General features: G+C 55.3%; 2 protein-coding genes across 4 annotated transcripts in view; one reads left to right on the forward strand and one right to left on the reverse strand.

Annotated features, from left to right (window-relative positions):
• Positions 1-6,629, reverse strand: part of GRID2IP (Grid2 interacting protein) — a 35,078-nt gene extending 28,449 nt beyond the window's left edge. The window contains exons 1-3 of the mRNA XM_086759790.1: positions 6,614-6,629; positions 4,061-4,632; positions 1,458-1,612 (exon numbers count right to left, since the gene is read on the reverse strand). Of these exons, the coding sequence (XP_086615916.1) occupies positions 1,458-1,612; positions 4,061-4,632; positions 6,614-6,629 (743 nt within the window). The remainder of the gene's footprint in view (positions 1-1,457; positions 1,613-4,060; positions 4,633-6,613) is intronic.
• Positions 6,630-9,457: 2,828 nt separating this feature from the next.
• On the forward strand, positions 9,458-17,969 carry ZDHHC4 (zDHHC palmitoyltransferase 4). 3 transcript variants are annotated; one of them, XM_086759876.1, is made up of 7 exons: positions 9,458-9,934; positions 10,362-10,492; positions 12,887-12,960; positions 14,605-14,783; positions 14,883-15,008; positions 15,664-15,908; positions 17,448-17,969. In XM_086759876.1, the coding sequence occupies exons 2-7, from the start codon at positions 10,370-10,372 to the stop codon at positions 17,730-17,732; spliced, it is 1,032 nt and encodes a 343-aa protein (XP_086616002.1). In that variant the 5' UTR covers positions 9,458-9,934; positions 10,362-10,369; the 3' UTR covers positions 17,733-17,969. The 3 variants fall into 3 exon arrangements, with proteins under 3 accessions (XP_086616002.1, XP_086616003.1, XP_086616004.1); XM_086759877.1 differs by lacking the exon at positions 9,458-9,934 and adding an exon at positions 9,972-10,210; XM_086759878.1 differs by lacking the exon at positions 9,458-9,934 and having other exon boundaries at positions 9,972-10,492; positions 17,471-17,715.
• The last annotated feature ends 141 nt before the right edge of the window (positions 17,970-18,110 follow it).

Consider the following 18,110-nt stretch of genomic DNA (forward strand, 5'->3'; position numbering starts at 1 on the left):
CTGCCCCCCTGCTGACGGGGGGACAGCCACACCAGCACCCCATCCCTGGAGCCAGCGCCGAAGCCGGGACAAATCCCCCGCTCAGCCCTTCCCCAGTGCCCAGGTGCCGGTTGGGGGGCAGACCCCAGACCCCTCCTCAGCCAGCAACGGGCCAAACCAGCTCGAGCCCCGTGAATTCACGGCACCCCCTAAATCCAGATCTCTGCTCGCTGCCTTGGAGTGAGTTATTAAAGGCATTAAATCTCTTCCCCAGCAGGAAACCCGTCGGGTGGGAGACCCCGGGATAAGCGGCTTGTATCCCTCACGGCAGCGCACACGGAGCTGCCCCCACCTCCCCAGCACCCCCGCGGCTGGGAAACCTGGTCTCCAAAGCACCTTTTTTTTTATTATTATTTTCTTGATTTCATTTCATTAAGATTAGATGGTAAGTCTTTTCCGTACGCTAAATATTTCATTTCCATTAAATCAAGATTAGCTGCCTGGGCACGGGACGAGCTCTGCACCACACGGAGGGGACGGTGGCACCGGGTCCGGCCACGCTGTCCTCCGCTGGGACGGGGACACCTTGGGTGGAACCTGCTGTGCCCCTGCAGCGGGGCTTGGGTCCGGAGGAAAATTTAGACACTTATTCGAATATTCTCTGTGGGGAGAGAAAAAAAAAATCTCATGGAATTCCCCGGGGAATTCCTCTGCCGGGGTCTGTGCCCACCCCCACTCAGGTTTGGGGGGCCCTGTGTGCCCCCACACAGCCTTGCAGAGCAGGGGAACACTGCGTGGCAAGGGCCACCAACCCTCACTCCCTGTCCTGCCCACCGCGGGATCGCAGCAGGCGCGGCGGAGACCCTGGCATGGGGACGTTGTTATGGTAACTGTAGTAACTTGCAATTCCACTGATTAAAGCAGGAATTGGAAAGCCGAGCCCGGAGCGGGACCAGATGGAGACCTGATTCCCTAATGGCCATCATCTCAGCCTGGCCGTAATCCCCACCACGTGTCCACGTGCCGGCACCGCCCGCAGCGCTGGCCCACGCTGCAGGAAGAGCAGCAGACCGGCTGCACCGGCTGCACACCCGTGGCACAGCCACTCCGCCGGGGGCTCAAGAGGTGCCGGGGACCCCGAGCCCAAGCGCAGCATTGCCAGAGCATCCCGGGATGTGTGACCACAGCCCTGGCACCCCGGGATGCTGCGGGCAGCGCTGGCCCTGGCAGAGACCCTTCCCTGGGTACAGGTACCCCCGTCCTATCCCACGCAGGCTGGCGGGCACAGGGGTGCCGGGCTGAGACCCCACCCAGCTGAGCTCAGCTGCCCCTCGGAAAGGGGGTCGGCATTTTCCCCCACAGGAACCTCCTGATCCCCGCCTGCACCGCTCAGCCCTGCGCGCTCGTCACAACAGGCGGGCGGACGCCCGCGGTTTAACGCCCGGCGTGGCGGAGTGGGGGTTGCCGGCACCCTGTACCTGATGCTGTCGATCAGATGCTGGTGGGACTCCTGGGTGAGGACCATACAGAGCGCGTAGGCCAGGTACTCCACCTTCCGCTCTGCCGCGTACTGCTTCAGGACGGTGAACACCTTCTCCTTCACCTCCGGCTGGTCACCGAGGATGTCGTCCACCTGCGGCACGGGAGCCAGGGAAGAAGAGGGAAGGGGCATTGAGCAGCAGAGCGGATAACAGCGCGTGCGGAGGCACTGACGGTGCGGAGCCTGTGTCCGGTTCCAGCACCCGGCCAGCCAACACGGAGGGAACCCGTGTGGGGAGGAAAGACAGATTTCAGCTATCGTCCCGTCCCACGGCACTGCCGCGTCCTGCACGGGTCCCTGCTACTGCTGGCCTGCCTGCCATAAACGCTGCACCCAAACTGCGGCGCGGCCCCAAACCCCGAAACTCTGCTGGGGCTGGGACCTGGCAGGTCAGCCCGGAGTCTGCCTGGCAGAGGACACCGCGACGGGATTTTGGAGGGGCTTAGGCCTCTAAATCGCCCTGGTCCTGCCGGGTGGCACTGAGCCTCTGTTGGCTCTGGGAGACGAGGAGCGCAAACGTGAGCACCGGCCCTGGAAACGGCATCAGCAGCTTCCAGCCGTCCTCTCCATCTGTGACAGCCATGACAGGCAGGCTAATTAGCTAATTAGCATCCAGCCGATTACCCTGCATGGGACCCTCCCCTTATTAGCCTCTTCCCAGGCCGAGTGCATGCGTGTGCACCCCTGCGTTGGCACTGTGAGGGTCCCGGCAAGCACCGCCCGGGGAAGGGACAGAGCCGTTTCCTCCAGGCGCTCGTCCCGCTTGGCAGCTCCCTGGGGATGGCTGGCACCGGCACCGCGACCCCCAGCACAACCCGCCGGGCGCCGCTGGGTTTGCGCAGCCGCCACGTGAACGCTGCGGCGGCTCCCGGCACCAGCAGCACTTCAAGGTCACCAAATCTGGGGCAGCCAAGGCAGCTACGTCCCCCGGGCGGATTCGCACGCTTTTCAGTCCCAAGGTCCAGCACAGGAATGACGAAGACCATCGTGTTCCTGGTGGGCTGAATCCCAGGATGCGGGTCATCCCCTGGGATGAGACCAAAGGGCTTGGCAGGTGGGAACAGCGGGGTGCCGCCACCCCTCACGGCGGTGCAGTCCCCAGCGTGTCCCCAAGCGCTCAGCGGACAAGAGGAGGTGTTGACCTGGAACCGAGACCGTGCTCACTCCATCGCTTTCCGGCGATGCCCGCAGGCTGCCGGGACGCTCGGCTGGCACAGCCCGGCTCCAGCCCTGGCTCCACCGCTGCCAGTCTGACTGCCAGGCGGGATTTGAACAGGGGTTGTGCCAAACGAATGAGGGTGGGAAAAGCCTTCGTGCCTCCGGCTTGCGAGTGACCAGTGGGCAGCGCAGGCACGAAATGCGAGGCACCGGTACCCCCGACCTGCCGGCCTTGCGACGCATGGGCAGGAGGCACTGGGTGCTCACGGCACCGGCACCAGCAGCACCCAGCTCCCAGGTAAATGAGGGGGTAAGGCGCCCCGCTGGGTTCCGTTATTTTCTACATTAAAAAAAATGAAGCCACTTAAAACACCTGTGCCGTTAACTCCCTCCAGAGAGGCGTTTGCCAGCCGAGCTGCGTTCCAGCCCGGGAGCCAGCGGCACGCGTGCCCTGCAGACCCGCTTCTGCCCGGGCTGGCCGGGGCCATCGCGGCGGCGCGGAGGGGAGGAGGCAGAGGGGCCGCCGTGGGGGCTCGCGGCATCGCCACCCGCGTGATTGCTTCAGAAGGGCTCTCCTGCCGTCATCCCGGAAACGTTTAGGTGGTTTAATGGGACTTTTGTGAGATGGAGGCAGCGTGGAACAACCCCTCATCCTCCTGTTAATCTCCCGTAATCAGCAGGTGTCTGTGTCATGCGCGGTGCTCTGCCTTACGAATCCAAACCTCGGCGCATATTTGTGACTCCGTAAGGCAGGACCTGACCAAGGGGATTCGGCTGAAACCCACAAATCTTGTTATGAGTGTCTTGTTCCCTCATCAGCTCAGGACCAATACTGTTATTTTCATAACAGTATTTTAAAGGCTACTTTGAAATGGAAATTAGAAAGATTGAAACTACAACCACGATCAAATTTAGAATTAGCACAAGTGATGTGTTTGGGAAACGACCTGCTAGGAAGCTTTCAGGAACACAATAAAGATGTGATCACATTGATGTTTTCCCTTTGCAACAACGTAAGAGCCAAAATGTCTGCGGGACAACACGCTGGAACTTTGGCGGGACATCCAGACATGCGGGAGAGAGGGATCTGCCCCCACAGGTTCCCACACGCCCTCATAGTGCAAAGGAATAAGGATGTGGGGTCACCTCCAGAGGATCTCCTAGCTCTTTGCAGCATCCACCCATTCTCCCAGGGGTTATTGGTACACAGGTAATTATCAGACCCTTTGCTGATGCCCCAAATCTGCGCCCCAGCCCTGTGACCGAGCCAGGAGCATCCCCCGTGCCCAGCACGCTCCAAAGGCTGTTACAGGGGAACCTCCACACCACTGGGTGCAGGGGGTGCCCTGAGCCCCAGACGCTCGCCCCGCACCCTGGCCTTACCTTTTTGCTGAATTCCTGCGCTTTCTGCTTCCTCTCCTGGCGCACGGCGTCGGCGTTGGGGATGGAGTCCCGCGTGCCGGTCCCGTGCTGCGGCCGCAGCAGCCCCAGCCGCAGGGATCGCCCGTGGCAGGACCCCAGCAGGGCGGCCGCCGCCTCCGGCAGCGTCACCGGCATCCCGTTGACTTCCAGCACGTAATCCCCCGGCTCGATCCCGCAGGCTGCGGCGGGCGAGTCCGGGCTGACGCTGGCCACTCGCGGGGGGCTGCCGCTCGCCAGCTCGAAACCAAAGCATCCTCGGGGACCCGGGGGGACGTCGGCGTGCTGCAGGCGGGAGACCACCCCGATGCTTGGGGGCACGTTGCCGCAGCGCCTGGCCAGCCCGAGCAGAGCCTCACAGCCCAGGGAGGAGACGGGCTGCCCCTCGATCTCCAGCACCTCGTCGCCCGGCCGCAGCCCCGCCGCCGCCGCACTGCTGCCTTCCTGCACCCAGAGGATGTAGCACGGACCGGTCCCGCTTATCCTGAACCCGAAGGCCTCAGGCCAGCCCTGGTTGGTTGCCGGCATGGTTGCAACTGGAAAAGAAGGAAGGGGGAAAAAAAAAGGAGTTGTGGTGCCTTTTGCATCCTTAACGTTAGCTCCTGTAGATGCCACGTGGATCCCGTCAGTTGTTGGGGCTCCGGTCTGTGCTGTGCCCTCCGCCATGGGAAGAAATGCCGCAGGACGGACACTTTTCCTCTACATTTCCCAAAAAGTAGCTTTTATTCTCCTATTGTCAGGCTGCTGGCAGTGCCAGCGCCATTAGCAGTGGGGAAGCTGGGTTGGCTGGAAGGGTCGGGGCTGCCCCTGGCACCCGGACCGTGGCCTGGCACAGCCCTTGTCTCACCTGACGCTGGCACCTGCCGGACCCCCCTCTCCCACGGAGGTGCGTTTAGGCACCTGCCCCTCTTAGTTTGTCTAGCCAAACGATTATTTCCTTTCCCTGGCATGTCACGTTAATGAACAGATCATCCAATGACTTAAGACAGCCTTATTTTAACCAGCTCTTCTCAATACTCAATATTTTATCAGTTTGCAACTGCAAAACTACTGCAAATTCATTCGAATTTGCCAGATCCTCTCAGCCCTCCAGGGAGTATCCCTGCGTGCCCTCCCAGCAAAGGCCAAAACGCCCTGCCCATAGCGTTAACCTGGCCACAGCATCCTGAAATACGAAGACGAGGATTTTCAAACTGATTTCTCTGTGGTTCCTTTGAAGGGCTGGGACCGGCTCCACGGATCCTCAAGGAGAAATCGGGCGCAGCAGCCCTAAACATCTGCCGGACTCGTCTTTGCCCGGGGTAAATCAGACCGCTGATCTGTGTGGCTCGCTGGCCACAGGGAAAGCAGCACTCTTGGGTGCCCTTCCGATGCCGCTGATGTGTAAGTGCCTCTGCTGTCCGCTGACACTTGCTAAAATAATTCACATGTAGGTTTTCCCTTCATCTGATCTTAGCTGTCTGTGAAGATGCTTTTTACTCACCTTCATTCCATCTGTGCTACTTAACACAGGTTAAGCATTTACAAAAATGAAGCGCAGCCTATTTTACCCGGGCAAATTACCTTACGGAGACGACGAGGACTCAGAAAGAACATCCTCACGAACACACCTGGAGTTTTGTGCTCCTCAGATCAGAAAGCCCCAAACACAGGGGCAGCCTAAAGCCGGCTCTTGGTGCGTCCCCCCCAGCCTGGGCAGCCCGGAGGGTCCCAGTTCGCTCCAGTCCGTGCTCCTGCCAGCCCATCCCTTCACACCTCACTGCTGCCGGCGTGGCTCGGCTCTCTGGGCTCCGGTCTGAAGGACCGAGAGACATTTCCTCTGCTCCTGTGAGACCTGGGAAATCTTGGTCAAAATTCCGTAGCGCTGAAAACGTTGTTTAATACCCCATTATGGGCCAGGGAGATGAAGGGAACTCTTCTCATCTCCATTTTCAGCACAGATCATGCGGACCAGCTTGCTCTGAGAGCAGAATCATGGGGACGGGCAGGGAAAACAGCAATACTGCAGCAATCTGTATTCATAATCCGTATCAATAACCTGAGCCCGCTCCGCTGCTGCAAACAGCTACAGGCTGAATTCCAGAGGGCACTGGAAGGGCCTTCTTCATCAGGAAACACTAAAAACAACCAAGCAAAATGCTGTCACTAACATTACAAGGGTACTCTTGTCCTCCTTTGTGCAGCAGCGCTGATTAAAACATAAAAATCAGGGATTATTGTTATTATTTAAAGAGGAAACAAAGCTGTTGCCCACGTTAACAGGTACAGACGCCAAGGACCGGAGGGGAAGCGCTGAGGGTGAAGCACGGGGCGAGAGCAGGATGAAATCCATCGGCGAGCGAACGCCGGGGCGTCCCGGGGGCTGCGGAGCAGGGGCTTTGAGGGCTCCAGCAAGAGCCCAGTAAGCACCGGGACGGCCCCAGCGCCGCCGCTCTGGGCTGAGCTGCGTGGCAAAGCCCGGCAGAGCAGCGGCCGTCACCCCCTTCCACCTCCACGCCCTGCGGCTCGAGCACTTACAGAAGTCCGCAGCCATCGGAGCGAGCCTGGCGGGCTCTCACTGCGGCGGGTCTGTCCCGCTACGGGGTCAAAGCCTTCTCGGTTCTCCTCCATCGCCCCTGGAAGCGCATCCCACCTACCCGCCGGGCTCCCCGGGGCATCTCCCCTGCTCCCGCGTCCTCGCTGCAGCCCCCGGGGTGCTGGGGGCACAGCCCTTGCGCGTAACACTGGTCCAGGAGTGGGCGAAATGGCCCTTCCCGGACTTCTTACTGGAGCCCTGCGCCCTTCCAGCTGCTCTGAGTCAGCGCCAGGCGCGCAGAAAGGTCTCGCTTGCCTTTTCCCTTCCTAATTAACTTTATCTCCACGGCAAAGAGAAGGGCGGACAGACTAATTGCCCTGCTGGTCCTGGCCGAGCGTGGGGCTGACCTGAGCCCGCAGACCTGGGCGGAATTAGGAGCTGGGGGAAGGTAAAACAGATTAGTGCCCATGGAGGGAAATCCCTTATCCCCACAGGCAAACGCGAAGAGACGGCGCTTTGCGAAGGAGCAGAGATGCAACGCGCTGCCGCCGCTCTCAAACGGCACCTGGGCGCGCTGAGACCTTGCTGGCCCCGCTGCTGGCCATTTGGGTGGGAAACCAGAAAATCTGGGAGTATGTGTCTGCCAAACAATGCGCAGTTTGCTGCAGGGATTTGGGTGCCTGGACTGACTTTTGTGGGGCTCGCCGGGAGAGCTCTCCCCAGCCAGGCTGCTCCGCGCAGGGCAGCGAGGGCCGTCACAGCGGGGAGCAGCTGAGAGCGCTTCACAGCAGAGACCCCCGCGCTGGCACCCACTCCCCGTTAAGCTGCTGTGTCTGATTTTCTCCTCTGCTTCCTCAGCATTGAGGGATCCCAGGGCTTAGCGCGCTAAGAGGTTTTAGGGTATTACACATCCTGCTGCTGCGTCCCACCACGGACCACACAGCAACCCGGTATTCCCTCGGCACCGGCACGGCTGAGCTGTCGGCAGCATCGGGCTGGATGGGAAACGACCTCTCCAGGAAACCTGGGAGACTTGACATGGGATCGGGTAAAGCCTTAGGAAGGGGAACTGCAGGGACCCGCTCTGCCCGACCCAAAGGTGAGCACGATGCGGTGGAGGGTCTTCCTCTCGCTCATGCCCTTCGTGTCCACACGTGTCACAGCTGTGAGGGACTGAGACCCCCCCCGCTCCTCTCCGGCTCTGGTGTCGGTGATGTTCTGCTACAGACTGGACGTGGCTCGGCTCGCGCAGGTTCTGCACAAACACACATCTCCTCCTCGGCGGCTGAGGTCCGCGGGTGCGCGTTGGGGGGAGCACGCACTGCCCTCCCGTGTTAGCACCGAAATGCACATCCCTTCCGACAAAACACCAGGGCTATTCACTGCCCAGACAGGCAGAAAAAACTGTAATGGATAGTCTTTTGGGTTTTTTTTCTTAGCAAGTGAAGTAATTGCTTCTTTTCTCTCCATTTTTAAGTGACTCGAGTACTTTAAAACACTGACAGTGAATTTCAATCCCCGCAAGAAATCAGTTACGGGATTCCAAGCGAATGAAAAGATTGCTTCCTTGAAGACCCTCTGCTAGACTTTGATCAGACAAGACTTTTCGGTCATTTTCACAGCACTGGGATTGAATCAGCTGCATTTCTCTCAGGCTCAACCTACAATTAAAGCGTTTGCTGGCTGTTTTGTCCTTGAGCACAGCCTGCAAGGCCGCTAAGGGTGGACGGAGCTCCACGCCGGTGCCGGCGCAGCTCCCGCCGGTAGCGCAGGCAGCTCCGCGCTGTGCGCAGGGACCGCGGCACACCAACCCTGCCCGTCTGCCCGCAGAAAAACAAACCGCCTCGCACCCACGCTGCCGCCAGCCCCCCATCCCAGGGCCCCTTCTGTGCTGGCAAGCTTGCCAGGTTACATCCAACGTCCCAGACAAACCTACGGCTGTACCTGGAGCGGTACGGAAATTTTGCCGTATCAGTAGGAAGGGAAAAAAATGGCTTTTTCACGATGTCCTCTAGCAGGAGCAAAGTGCCTCGGGCTGCACTCTAGGATAGCTGTGCCCCGGCAATATTTTGGCTGCATTTCTCTCTCTCAGGTTCTGGTTTGGTGCGTTGGGGGCCAAGAACTTACCAGGGAAAAAAAGATCTTCCTGAAACCCAACCTCGCCTCCTGCCGCCGCGTCTCCTGACCAAGCCGATTAATTTCTTCTCGGTGCCAAAGCGGCCCCAGCCCCCCTCGCAGGGCTTACCTGTCGGGCCCGAGATCCAGCCGGCGGCAGACCGGGCCCCAGAGCTGCCAAATCACCACAGCAGCTTCCAAGCTTTTGGATCAGTTACCTGGCGGCAGCAACCGGCCGAGTTTCTATGGCAAATTCCACCCGGGCACCGTAACCCAATCGGCCGCTCATTAGCGGCGCTCCGGAGAGCACGGATCGCGCCGGGACGGTTTCAGTTGTCAGCCGCCGCGTAAGGAACCGGCACAGGGCTTTATCTCCTGCCGCTTCAGCGCGGTTCCAGGCGAGATCCCTGCGGGTACCGACGCACCCCTGGTCCCTACAGCCCGTGGGGCGCGGCGGCGTGACAGCAGGCTCCCTCTTAACGGGTAACGCAACGCTCAGGGCTCCCGCGGAAGGCAAAAGGATTTTGCTTAAGGGAAGGTTTCGCCAAAGGCAACAAATCTGCATTAATTTTTGCAGATTCCCAAGAAATCGCACAGGCCGGGCCGCGCCGGCGGGCAGGTACACAGACCCTGTGCAAACAGAAGGAAACAGCAGGCCGAGCGCAGCCGGCTGGGCCGGTAACGAGCTGCCCAGCAGCACAGGAACCCCACGCACAACTCCGGGATTTATAAAAACGGCTTCACTTTTATTTCTGCTGCCGTATCCCCGCTTTCTGCTGCGGAGGAAGGAAGGCGGCCGGACGAGCGGCTCCCAACGGCCTCAGCCCCTTCAGGAACCGACGGCTGAGTTCTCGCCCGACTCGGCGACGCTTCCCGGTGCGCTGCCCGTGGCAGCCCCATCCGGACACCGGCTGCCGGCTCCCGTCAGCCCGGGGAACGGGCCCCTCCCGGGAGCACCCTGGGCAAGACCGGCCCGGTGACGGACACCGGCTGGCGAGGGGCCGCCCGTGGAAACGGAACTTCTGAACGGCTGGGGCGGAGCGGGCCGGCCGGGCCGCGGTACCGGTCCCCGGGGGCGGCCGCCAGCCCTGCGGCTCTACCGCTCCCCGCTTCCGGCTGCGACAGGCCCTTCCGCCGCCAGCGGAGCCCCGAGCGGCCGCGGCGGGGGGCTCGGCGATCGATTAGCCGGCCTGGGCGGAGGGCTGGCGGTGAGTGTGCCGCCGGCTGCGGGGGGGGGGGGCGGCTCCCGGTGCTGAGGGGGGTCCGTCCGCCCCCCGTCACCCCCCGGGACCGGTGCCCTCCCGCCCGGTGTCCCCGGGGCTGCGGACCGACCCCCTCGCAGGCCCCGCCTGTGTCCCCCCTCGGGCTCCTGCTGCGCGGGGGCTGGGGGCCGCAGGGCCCCCGCCTGGCCTGGCCCGTGTCGCAGGGCCCGCAGAAACACATAAACCGGTGCCATCGGTGCCGTGCTCCCGGTGGGAGGTTGGGTGCGCTGGCTGGGCCCTGAGCCGCTCCCTCCCTGCGGCTTGGCCATTCTGCCCTCCGTGCGAGGCAGGGCTAGGCCCCGGCTAGGCCCCGGCGCCGCTGCAGAGGCCCGGCAGCAGCGGGCACTAACAAGCCGCTTCTGTTGCGTTGCAGGGCTCGGGATGGATTTTCTGACCCTGTTCCTGATTTACTTGTGTTTTGTCCTGGCTGCTGCTGCTCTGCTCTGTACCTGCTCGGGAAGGAAAGGGAGTTTTCTCTCGAGAAGTGTCAGTGGTGCAAGCCAGGTAAAGAAGTGAGCTTTCCGAGCGCTGCTCAGCCCCCGTTGTGGTGTTCTGCCCTGGTTCATCGTGCTAAAATCGGCGTATTTAAAAAATAAGTGTGTGTGGTTAGAGCGCTGATATGGCGCATACCATATTCCATCCTACTGTAACAACTGCTCTCAAGTGCTAGTTGGGACTGGAAATAGAAACACGCTGCCTTTCAGCTGCTGAGATCCTGCCCAAGCAGGTCGTAAAAAACCCTTTGCACCTCACAGCTCCGGTTCCTGCGCGTGCCAGACTGGCCAGCTGCAGTCACCGCACGCAGCAGTAAAGATGGAACGTCTCGTGATGCTAAAAGTGCGTTGCTCAGTGACAGCGTAACACATCAGCTTGGAGAAATGAGATCATAATGAGGCCCCAGGTGTTTGCAGTTTTGCGGTGTTTGCTGCTGTCGTTAAGGGGAAGAAGGTGAGGGGAGGTTTGAGGATTAAAATAGGGAGGGAATTATAACGGGTAGCAAATATTTTAGGGGAAGTGCTTTAATGTGAGTCTATAATAATGCTGTGGGCTGTTGTTTCCTAAGAAAGAGGGAGGAATGAAGAGCTTTAAAGGAGGATTAAGAATTGGCATTTTATTCTAAAAACAGGAAGTGAATTGAAAAGGCACTAGCTTATTTTTCTGTCTGTTGGGCTTTGTCTGAATGAAGAAGGAAAAAAAAAAGGTGTAGCATTCTTGGAAGGGAAAGGATAAGAGAATTCTTTAAATTGTAAATAATATTTCACATTGTTTACACGTGTCTAAACAGACTTTGATTTTTGCTAATAGTGTTACGCTTTCTTTTCATTTTGCTTTATAGCCATGCAGATCATTATGCAGAGAAATTTATTCTTTTCCTGTGTTTCTTAATAGCTGCTTCCATGAAACTGGTGTAACAATCAGCAATTAAATGCTGCTGTGATGCAGAGTCTCTCTCTGGAGAAATGCAGTCGATACTGGCACACATTAAATAAGTATAGGTACTCCTAAGTAGTTTCTCTAGACACTGTATTTTAAATTCATTTCTGATGGTAATTAGCGAGACATGTAAGCCTGGAAGTTTGTTGAAATTGTTTGGCTGCGCTTCTGGAAGATCCTTTACAGTGTTCATTGTGAGCAGCGTGAACTCACAAACCTGCGCAGAGCACGGCTGTCCCGAGCTCTGTGGCGCGTCGGCGTCCGCCCGCAGCCCGTTTCGCGCGCCGCCGGCGGCTGGGTTGTGCGAGGTGGTTGTGTTCGTGGCGCAGGTCTCGTTCCCTCCTGCTTCCGTCGCCACCGCGAGCACAAGGCGTGTTCGGGAGAGCCTTTTCCTTTGGAGCGAGGAGTGGCTGAAGTGCAGGGGATTGCTGTGCTGTGTGGGGGAACAGTGGCAGCTGAATGTGATGTTAGACTGTACTAACGCGCGTACAGGTAACTTAAATTTGAATTCTGCCGTGGCCTGCAGGTTGCTTTCCTGTCTAGTTACGTGTTTCCCCTTGCAGTACCCAGCCTCTTCTTAAAAAGACTTGTCATTTGCATTGCTGATGGCAGGCGTACCAGTTAACAGAAAAATATTTAACATCCTCTCAGCTCCACATATGCTTTTTGCCTTCTGGTCTTTCGCATCTGAGACAAGAAGCTCTCGCTGCATATTTTCTTTCCATGTCAGCTAGAAATAGGCTCAGCTGCTCTAATTCCTCCGCCACTGATGGAGCAGCGTGTTGCTATAGAGACCTGTCATCTCCTGAGCAGCAGAGTCAAACGATTCCGCAGTCACAGGCCATTGCTGAGGATTTCACTGAAGGAAGGCAGGCAGGTTTCCTCCTCATCGTGTCTAGCTGGTTTTGAAACGGCGGTGAGATAGACCTGGAGTTGTCAGACTGGATCATGGCTGTCGTTGAGGAAACTGGGAGGGGAGGGTTGGTTTTGGTGGAGTTTGGTTGGCTGGCTTTTGGTTGGTTTAGGGGTTTGTGTTTGGGTTTTTTTTTCCTTTTTCTAGAGGACAGCAGGCTTTATCCCCGAGCTTATCTCCACTTGCATCTGTCAGATGTCCTGATGAAGCATATTGCAGTTCAGAAATTGCTCAGTTCTATCCCTGCTTAACCAGTTACCCGGTCTGTAACCCGACACAAGCTCCTTATAACTTTCACACATTGACCCAGATACGTACGTTTGAGCCTTCTGCGCTTCCGAGAATGTGGAACCTCGCTCCCATTTTGAAAACCCCAGCAACACGCTTGCCTGTGTTCTCAGGAGCTCAGTCGCTGAAGATGAGCTTCCTCCCTGGTGACACGGGTGCAGAGATATGTAACTGAGGAACTGGGTGACATGTTTTTGTTTGAACGCTCCACGGGGCAGAAGCGATGTGCGGTTCCGATAACACGGTGTTTTCATTTGCTTCAGGTATTGGCACTTGTAATCCCCACGCAGCTCCAGAGGGTGACACACAGGGCGCTTCACAGGCTCTTCCACACAAGGTATTGCACTTTTAAAAAATGCTTTTGTCATGATTTCTCACTAGTATTTCTGACCACTGTGGGTGACCTCCTGCCACCATCAGAGCTTAGATATTCTCTCTTTGTTAGGAGTGCTTGTTGGGGATTCTCTTTAAGGTCTGTCAGGCTGCTCTTTCTGTTCCTTGCTTATTGTTGGCAAGATGGTTCCCTGAAATATTTGAACATGTTGACAAATAAAGATCATGTGGCTCAGCAGCTTCCAGTGTAACAGACGTTGATCACACTGGGGGGAGACTGCATCCATGAGGGAATTACCACAGACTGTCTGGCAGCTGCAGAATGAGTTTAGACAGAGCCAGTGCTCCCGTCCTCTCCCTCGATCCCATTAGTCTTAGTCCAGCAGCCTGGATGTCCAGGTGGCTCATGGGGAAGCTGCGCAGCTGCCAATGTGCAGCCCGCTGTGTTGAGGTGAACTTTGCAGCATTTGTCCTGTAAATTTTGGTGCTTTAGGATCTGCTTCAGGAGCACTTTAAATACCTTTCCTCTGGGGACAGCAGCTGCAGCATGACAGAGGCTTCAGGGGCGTAACATCCAACCGCCGCTGAATGCCTGTGCTGCAGTTGTTCTGTTGCCCGCTGTGCAGGTTCTCTGCTGTTGAGTTAACGCAGCCCAGGGGAGAGTGGTTGCGCTGCCAGACGTGCAGTCAGCAGCAGAGCAGGTATCTGGTGAGCCTGGTGTAGTTGTCGTTGCTACACTGTCCTGCGCGCTGGAGACACTTTAATCCTCCCCCACGCCCGTTGGCTGCGTCGCCTCGTTCAAGCGAGAGATTTTTCAGTTTATGCAGACGTCCGCTGAGGTGCAGCACTTGAGGGTATCTTCTTGTAGCCCTGCAGCTGAGAGGAGACTCCGCAGGATCCTGCTGGATTGCACGCAGGAACGGTGTAGGAGAGAGCAGCAGAGGAGAGCTTGTCTGCAACGGATTTCCCGCTGTAGTAAAATACACATGGCTAGTTATTTAAAACTCATAATAGAAGTCTAGCAAACTTATGCGTAACGCAGAGAGCTGCAGGGAGTGAACGCTGCTTTCCTAACGCCCGGCTTATCTGTTTGGCAGGCTGCTGGAAGTCGTTGCTCAGTCTGATGCGTCCCAGACAGACCTGCGTGCCGAACGGCTGCGCACCGTGCCTCGCAGGAGCAGTCTGCCGAAGTAGTGTTTGCCAGTGCTAACCTCCTGCCACGCTGATTTCCTGACAGCTGCTTACATTACAGGGGTTTTAAGATTACCTTTTACTAGGGTTTCCTTTGCTTTTGGAGCAGCACACAGCAAATGTCTTCTGGCAGACCGTTTTGTGGCCTGTTGCTGTGGCACGTTTTGTGAGCACCAAGGGTGCTTTGTACTTGAGTCTGCTGCTGGAAAAAAATCCAAAGGACAGCGCAATAATGGAAGCTAATTTAGCTGGCATATTTAAAGGCGTGTATGTGGGAAGAAGAGAGGGAGAAGCCATTGGATGGAGAAAACACTATTAATATGCAATCCACGCTGGCCTGAAAACCTAAAAGAGGTGTCTCCTTGCATTGGAAAGTCTTTGCGGATCACCTCTGAGCGTACTTGACCGGTTAGTCGGGATGCTGAGTATTAAATAGACTGTTCCCTTTCTGTTACAGGAGCTGTCTGTTTGTTGTCCTGCACATAGCCTTGCAGGCTGCCGTGTACGGGGAGTACACGTGGGAAGTGCTTGTTTACTGCTGGGAGCTGCAGTTCCCCCTCCTCCTCCTGCTGCTGCCCTACCTGCTGCTGGCTGGCAACCTGGGCTGCTTCGTTCTCTGCTCCCGGGCCAATCCCGGTAAGCTGCTGCTGACTGTGAGCTGTAGCTGTTTGAAAATGGAACCTAAAAACGTTACAAACACCATTACTTTTACTGTTTTTCTTGTTTCTTCCGCAGGTATAATAACAAAATCAAACCATGCATCGTTGGCTAAAATTTATGCATATGATGGTGTATTATTTCAGAAAGGCGTCATGTGTCCTACCTGCAACATGGAGAAGCCAGCCAGATCAAAACATTGCAGTAAGGATCTTAACTTCCTTGATAAGCGTAACAGTAATACCTCCCCACATGCATTCTCCATCAGTAACTGCAGTTCACACTACGTCCGTTCTGTTATCCAGCTCGATGCACACAGCATTGCGTTCGCTTTACTGGGGTCCCGGATCGCAGCTGCCCTTTGCCCATCCGTGGAAAGTTTTGCTGCTAGTTCTTCTCACAGAAATTACCAGTTGTAAGGGTATCGCTGGGGTCAGGAACAGGCAAGCTTTTGAGCATCTAGAAGTTATTAAGTGTAAAACTATCATCTGTCAAGGCCCGAGTTCAGGATTTTGTGTTTCTCTTGCAGAATTTGCTGTTACCTAAAATAAAGCTGGGAGCTACAGTCTCTACCTTTCATATGCTTTGCTAGGCAGTACTGTCAGAGAAACCTAAGTCTTTGGGCTGCGGTCTTGGTGAATAAAAGAGGAAATTAAATAGATGTATTTGGTTTTAATATTGGGATTTTTTTATGATACGCAATTGAAATGAATGTGTTTGCTTAAAAAGCTATCAGCTAAATCATGGCCATAATTCCTAGATTTTTTTCAGATGAAAAACTATCCTAAACTGTAAAAATCAAATTGATTACTTAAAAAAACCAAATAACTGAACTGTCTTGTCACTCACTCCTCATCAGGTTGCTGCGGCGTCTGTGTACATCGTTTTGATCACCACTGTGTGTGGGTCAACAACTGCATCGGTGCCTGCAATGCCAAGTATTTCTTCCTTTACCTCTCCACGCTGGCTGCCATGGCTGCCACCGTGGCCGTCATCACAGCAGCGTTTCTCATCCAAGTGGTGCTGCTGTCAAATATGATGCACGGGAGTTACGTGGATGACCAAGGACAAGAGCACGCTGTTGAGATTCTCTTCCTCATTCAGGTAGGTTTACACTGTCGATTATTAGCTTGTAAAAAGATTTATCTCAGTCTTTGCTTTCAGGAATGTTGTGAGTCCACCTCTTCTCACAGGCAGGGCATGGACAGACTGCAGGTTTTTTTATCAACTTTACACAGCTAATGAAGTTTAGAAAACTGCCGCTGCAGAATACTTGAAAAATTTGGGATTTTTCTCACAGCACTTCATTCCGCTCTCCCATTCTTTGGATTTCCATCTCCAAGCTGCTTTCACTCAGCAGATCTGTTTGATAAAGACTGACTTTACGTTCCAGTGACATCTACTGTAGTAACGTTTAGGGAGCAGTTGACAATCCTTGAGATGTCTTCGTGGAGATGTTAAAGCAGGACCCTACTACCCTGCAGTCTAGATACATGAATATTTTCTGCCATGCATAAGCAAAGGGTGACTTTGAGCCTCTCTAGCACTTGAGTCATTTGCGTTTCAGTGCTCTCATTCCTTTCTGTAGTAGGGCAGTTGGAGAAGGTCCAGAGGAGGGCCACGAAGATGATAAAAGGGCTGGAGCACCTCTCTTATGAGGACAGGCTGAGAGAGTTGGGGCTGTTCAGCCTGCAGAAGAGGAGGCTCCGGGGAGACCTGATAGCGGTCTTCCAGTACCTCAAGGGGGCCTAGAGGAAAGATGGGGAGAAGCTGTTCAGTAGGGCCTGTTGTGATAGGACGAGAGGTGATGGTTTTTAAATAGAGGGGGGTAGATTTAGATTAGAAATTAGGAAGAAATTTTTTACGATGCGAGTTATAGAACACTGGAACAGGTTGCCCAGAGAGGTGGTGGATGCCCCATCCCTGGAAACGTTCAAGGCCAGGCTGGATGAGGCTCTGAGCAACCTGACCTAGTCAGGGATGTCCCTGCTCCTTGCAGGGGGGCTGGACTGGATGGGCTTTGAAGGTCCCTGCCAACCCTAACCATTCTATGATTCTATGATTCTATGAAAAGCATCAAATGCTTTATCTTTTTCTCATCCTAGACAACAGATGTTTCAGCCTTGGACTCTTGCAAAGGGATCTTGGTCAGGGAATGTTTGCTCATGTTTGGGCAGTACCACTACCGCTCCCCAGTGCTGGAATTTAACTCGGAAAAGAGCTGCTTAAGCTGCATCATGTCAGCAAAACCTGAAACTATACCAGATTGTAGCCTCCTCATTTGGCAGTTTGTTTTCAGATGATCTGCATTAATTATTTTAATTTTAAAAAAAAAAAAAAAACCAACAAAAAACAAACATGCAAAACTCCAGTATGAAACATTTAGAGATAGGTGGGTGTAGAAATACTCCAGCATATTAGCAAGGCTTGTGAGGAAATATTTCCAGAATCTCTACGCTTTACTCAAAGATTCAGCCAGGAATGGGCCATCACTGAGCTGGACGGGGTCGGGGCTGGGGCCGCGCAGTTACGTGTGCGTACGGACATGCATTTCGGCTGGCGCGCTGCGGTGGTCGCCTGCCTGCCTCCCCGTGATGCAGCGCTCCAGCTCTTTAACTAAGGTATTATTTCTTTTCTTTGCAGCACCTTTTCTTGACTTTTCCTAGGATTGTCTTCATGCTTGGTTTTGTTATTCTTCTCACGCTCGTACTGGGTGCATACTGCTGCTTCAATCTGTACTTGGCCTTAACCAACCAAACTTCCAACGAATGGTATAAATCCAGAAGATACTGGTGTTCCCACCACCTGACGTCGCAGCCTCATGACAGACAAGCTGCCTACAAAAACATTTACTCTAAAGGAGTCTGGATGAATTTAAAGGAAATCTTTAAGCCTTCTACAGTGTTGGAAAGAAAGAAGAAAACATGAAGATACTGTTCTTTATAGGTGAATTTTAAAATTTTTTGTAAGACTTTTTATTTCAGCAGTGTGCTTTGACACGGCCTTCCACTTCTGTACAGGCATGCTGCAGGGGAATGCTGAAAGGCAATTTGTCAGTGCCCCTCAAGAAAACCCTCTGCCTTAACCGTGGAAGACAACAGTAAACTCACAGCTATGCGAGCGGCCTTCTGCAGTACCTCTTACTAGGGACCACTTGAAAGGGTCCAAAGCGCGGGTGTACTGGCTGCTTCCAGAGGCTTGGGCTTGTTTTGGGAAAAAAGGCGTGTCTGACTCACCCAGCGACGAAGGTTCTCTTTCCAGAAATTCTTCTGTTTGAGTGATAGTAGAGCAGAAACTGGAAAAATA

Source organism: Chlamydotis macqueenii, chromosome 15, assembly GCF_036417535.1.
Source record: "Chlamydotis macqueenii isolate bChlMac1 chromosome 15, bChlMac1.mat, whole genome shotgun sequence".
Classification (NCBI taxonomy): domain Eukaryota; kingdom Metazoa; phylum Chordata; class Aves; order Otidiformes; family Otididae; genus Chlamydotis; species Chlamydotis macqueenii.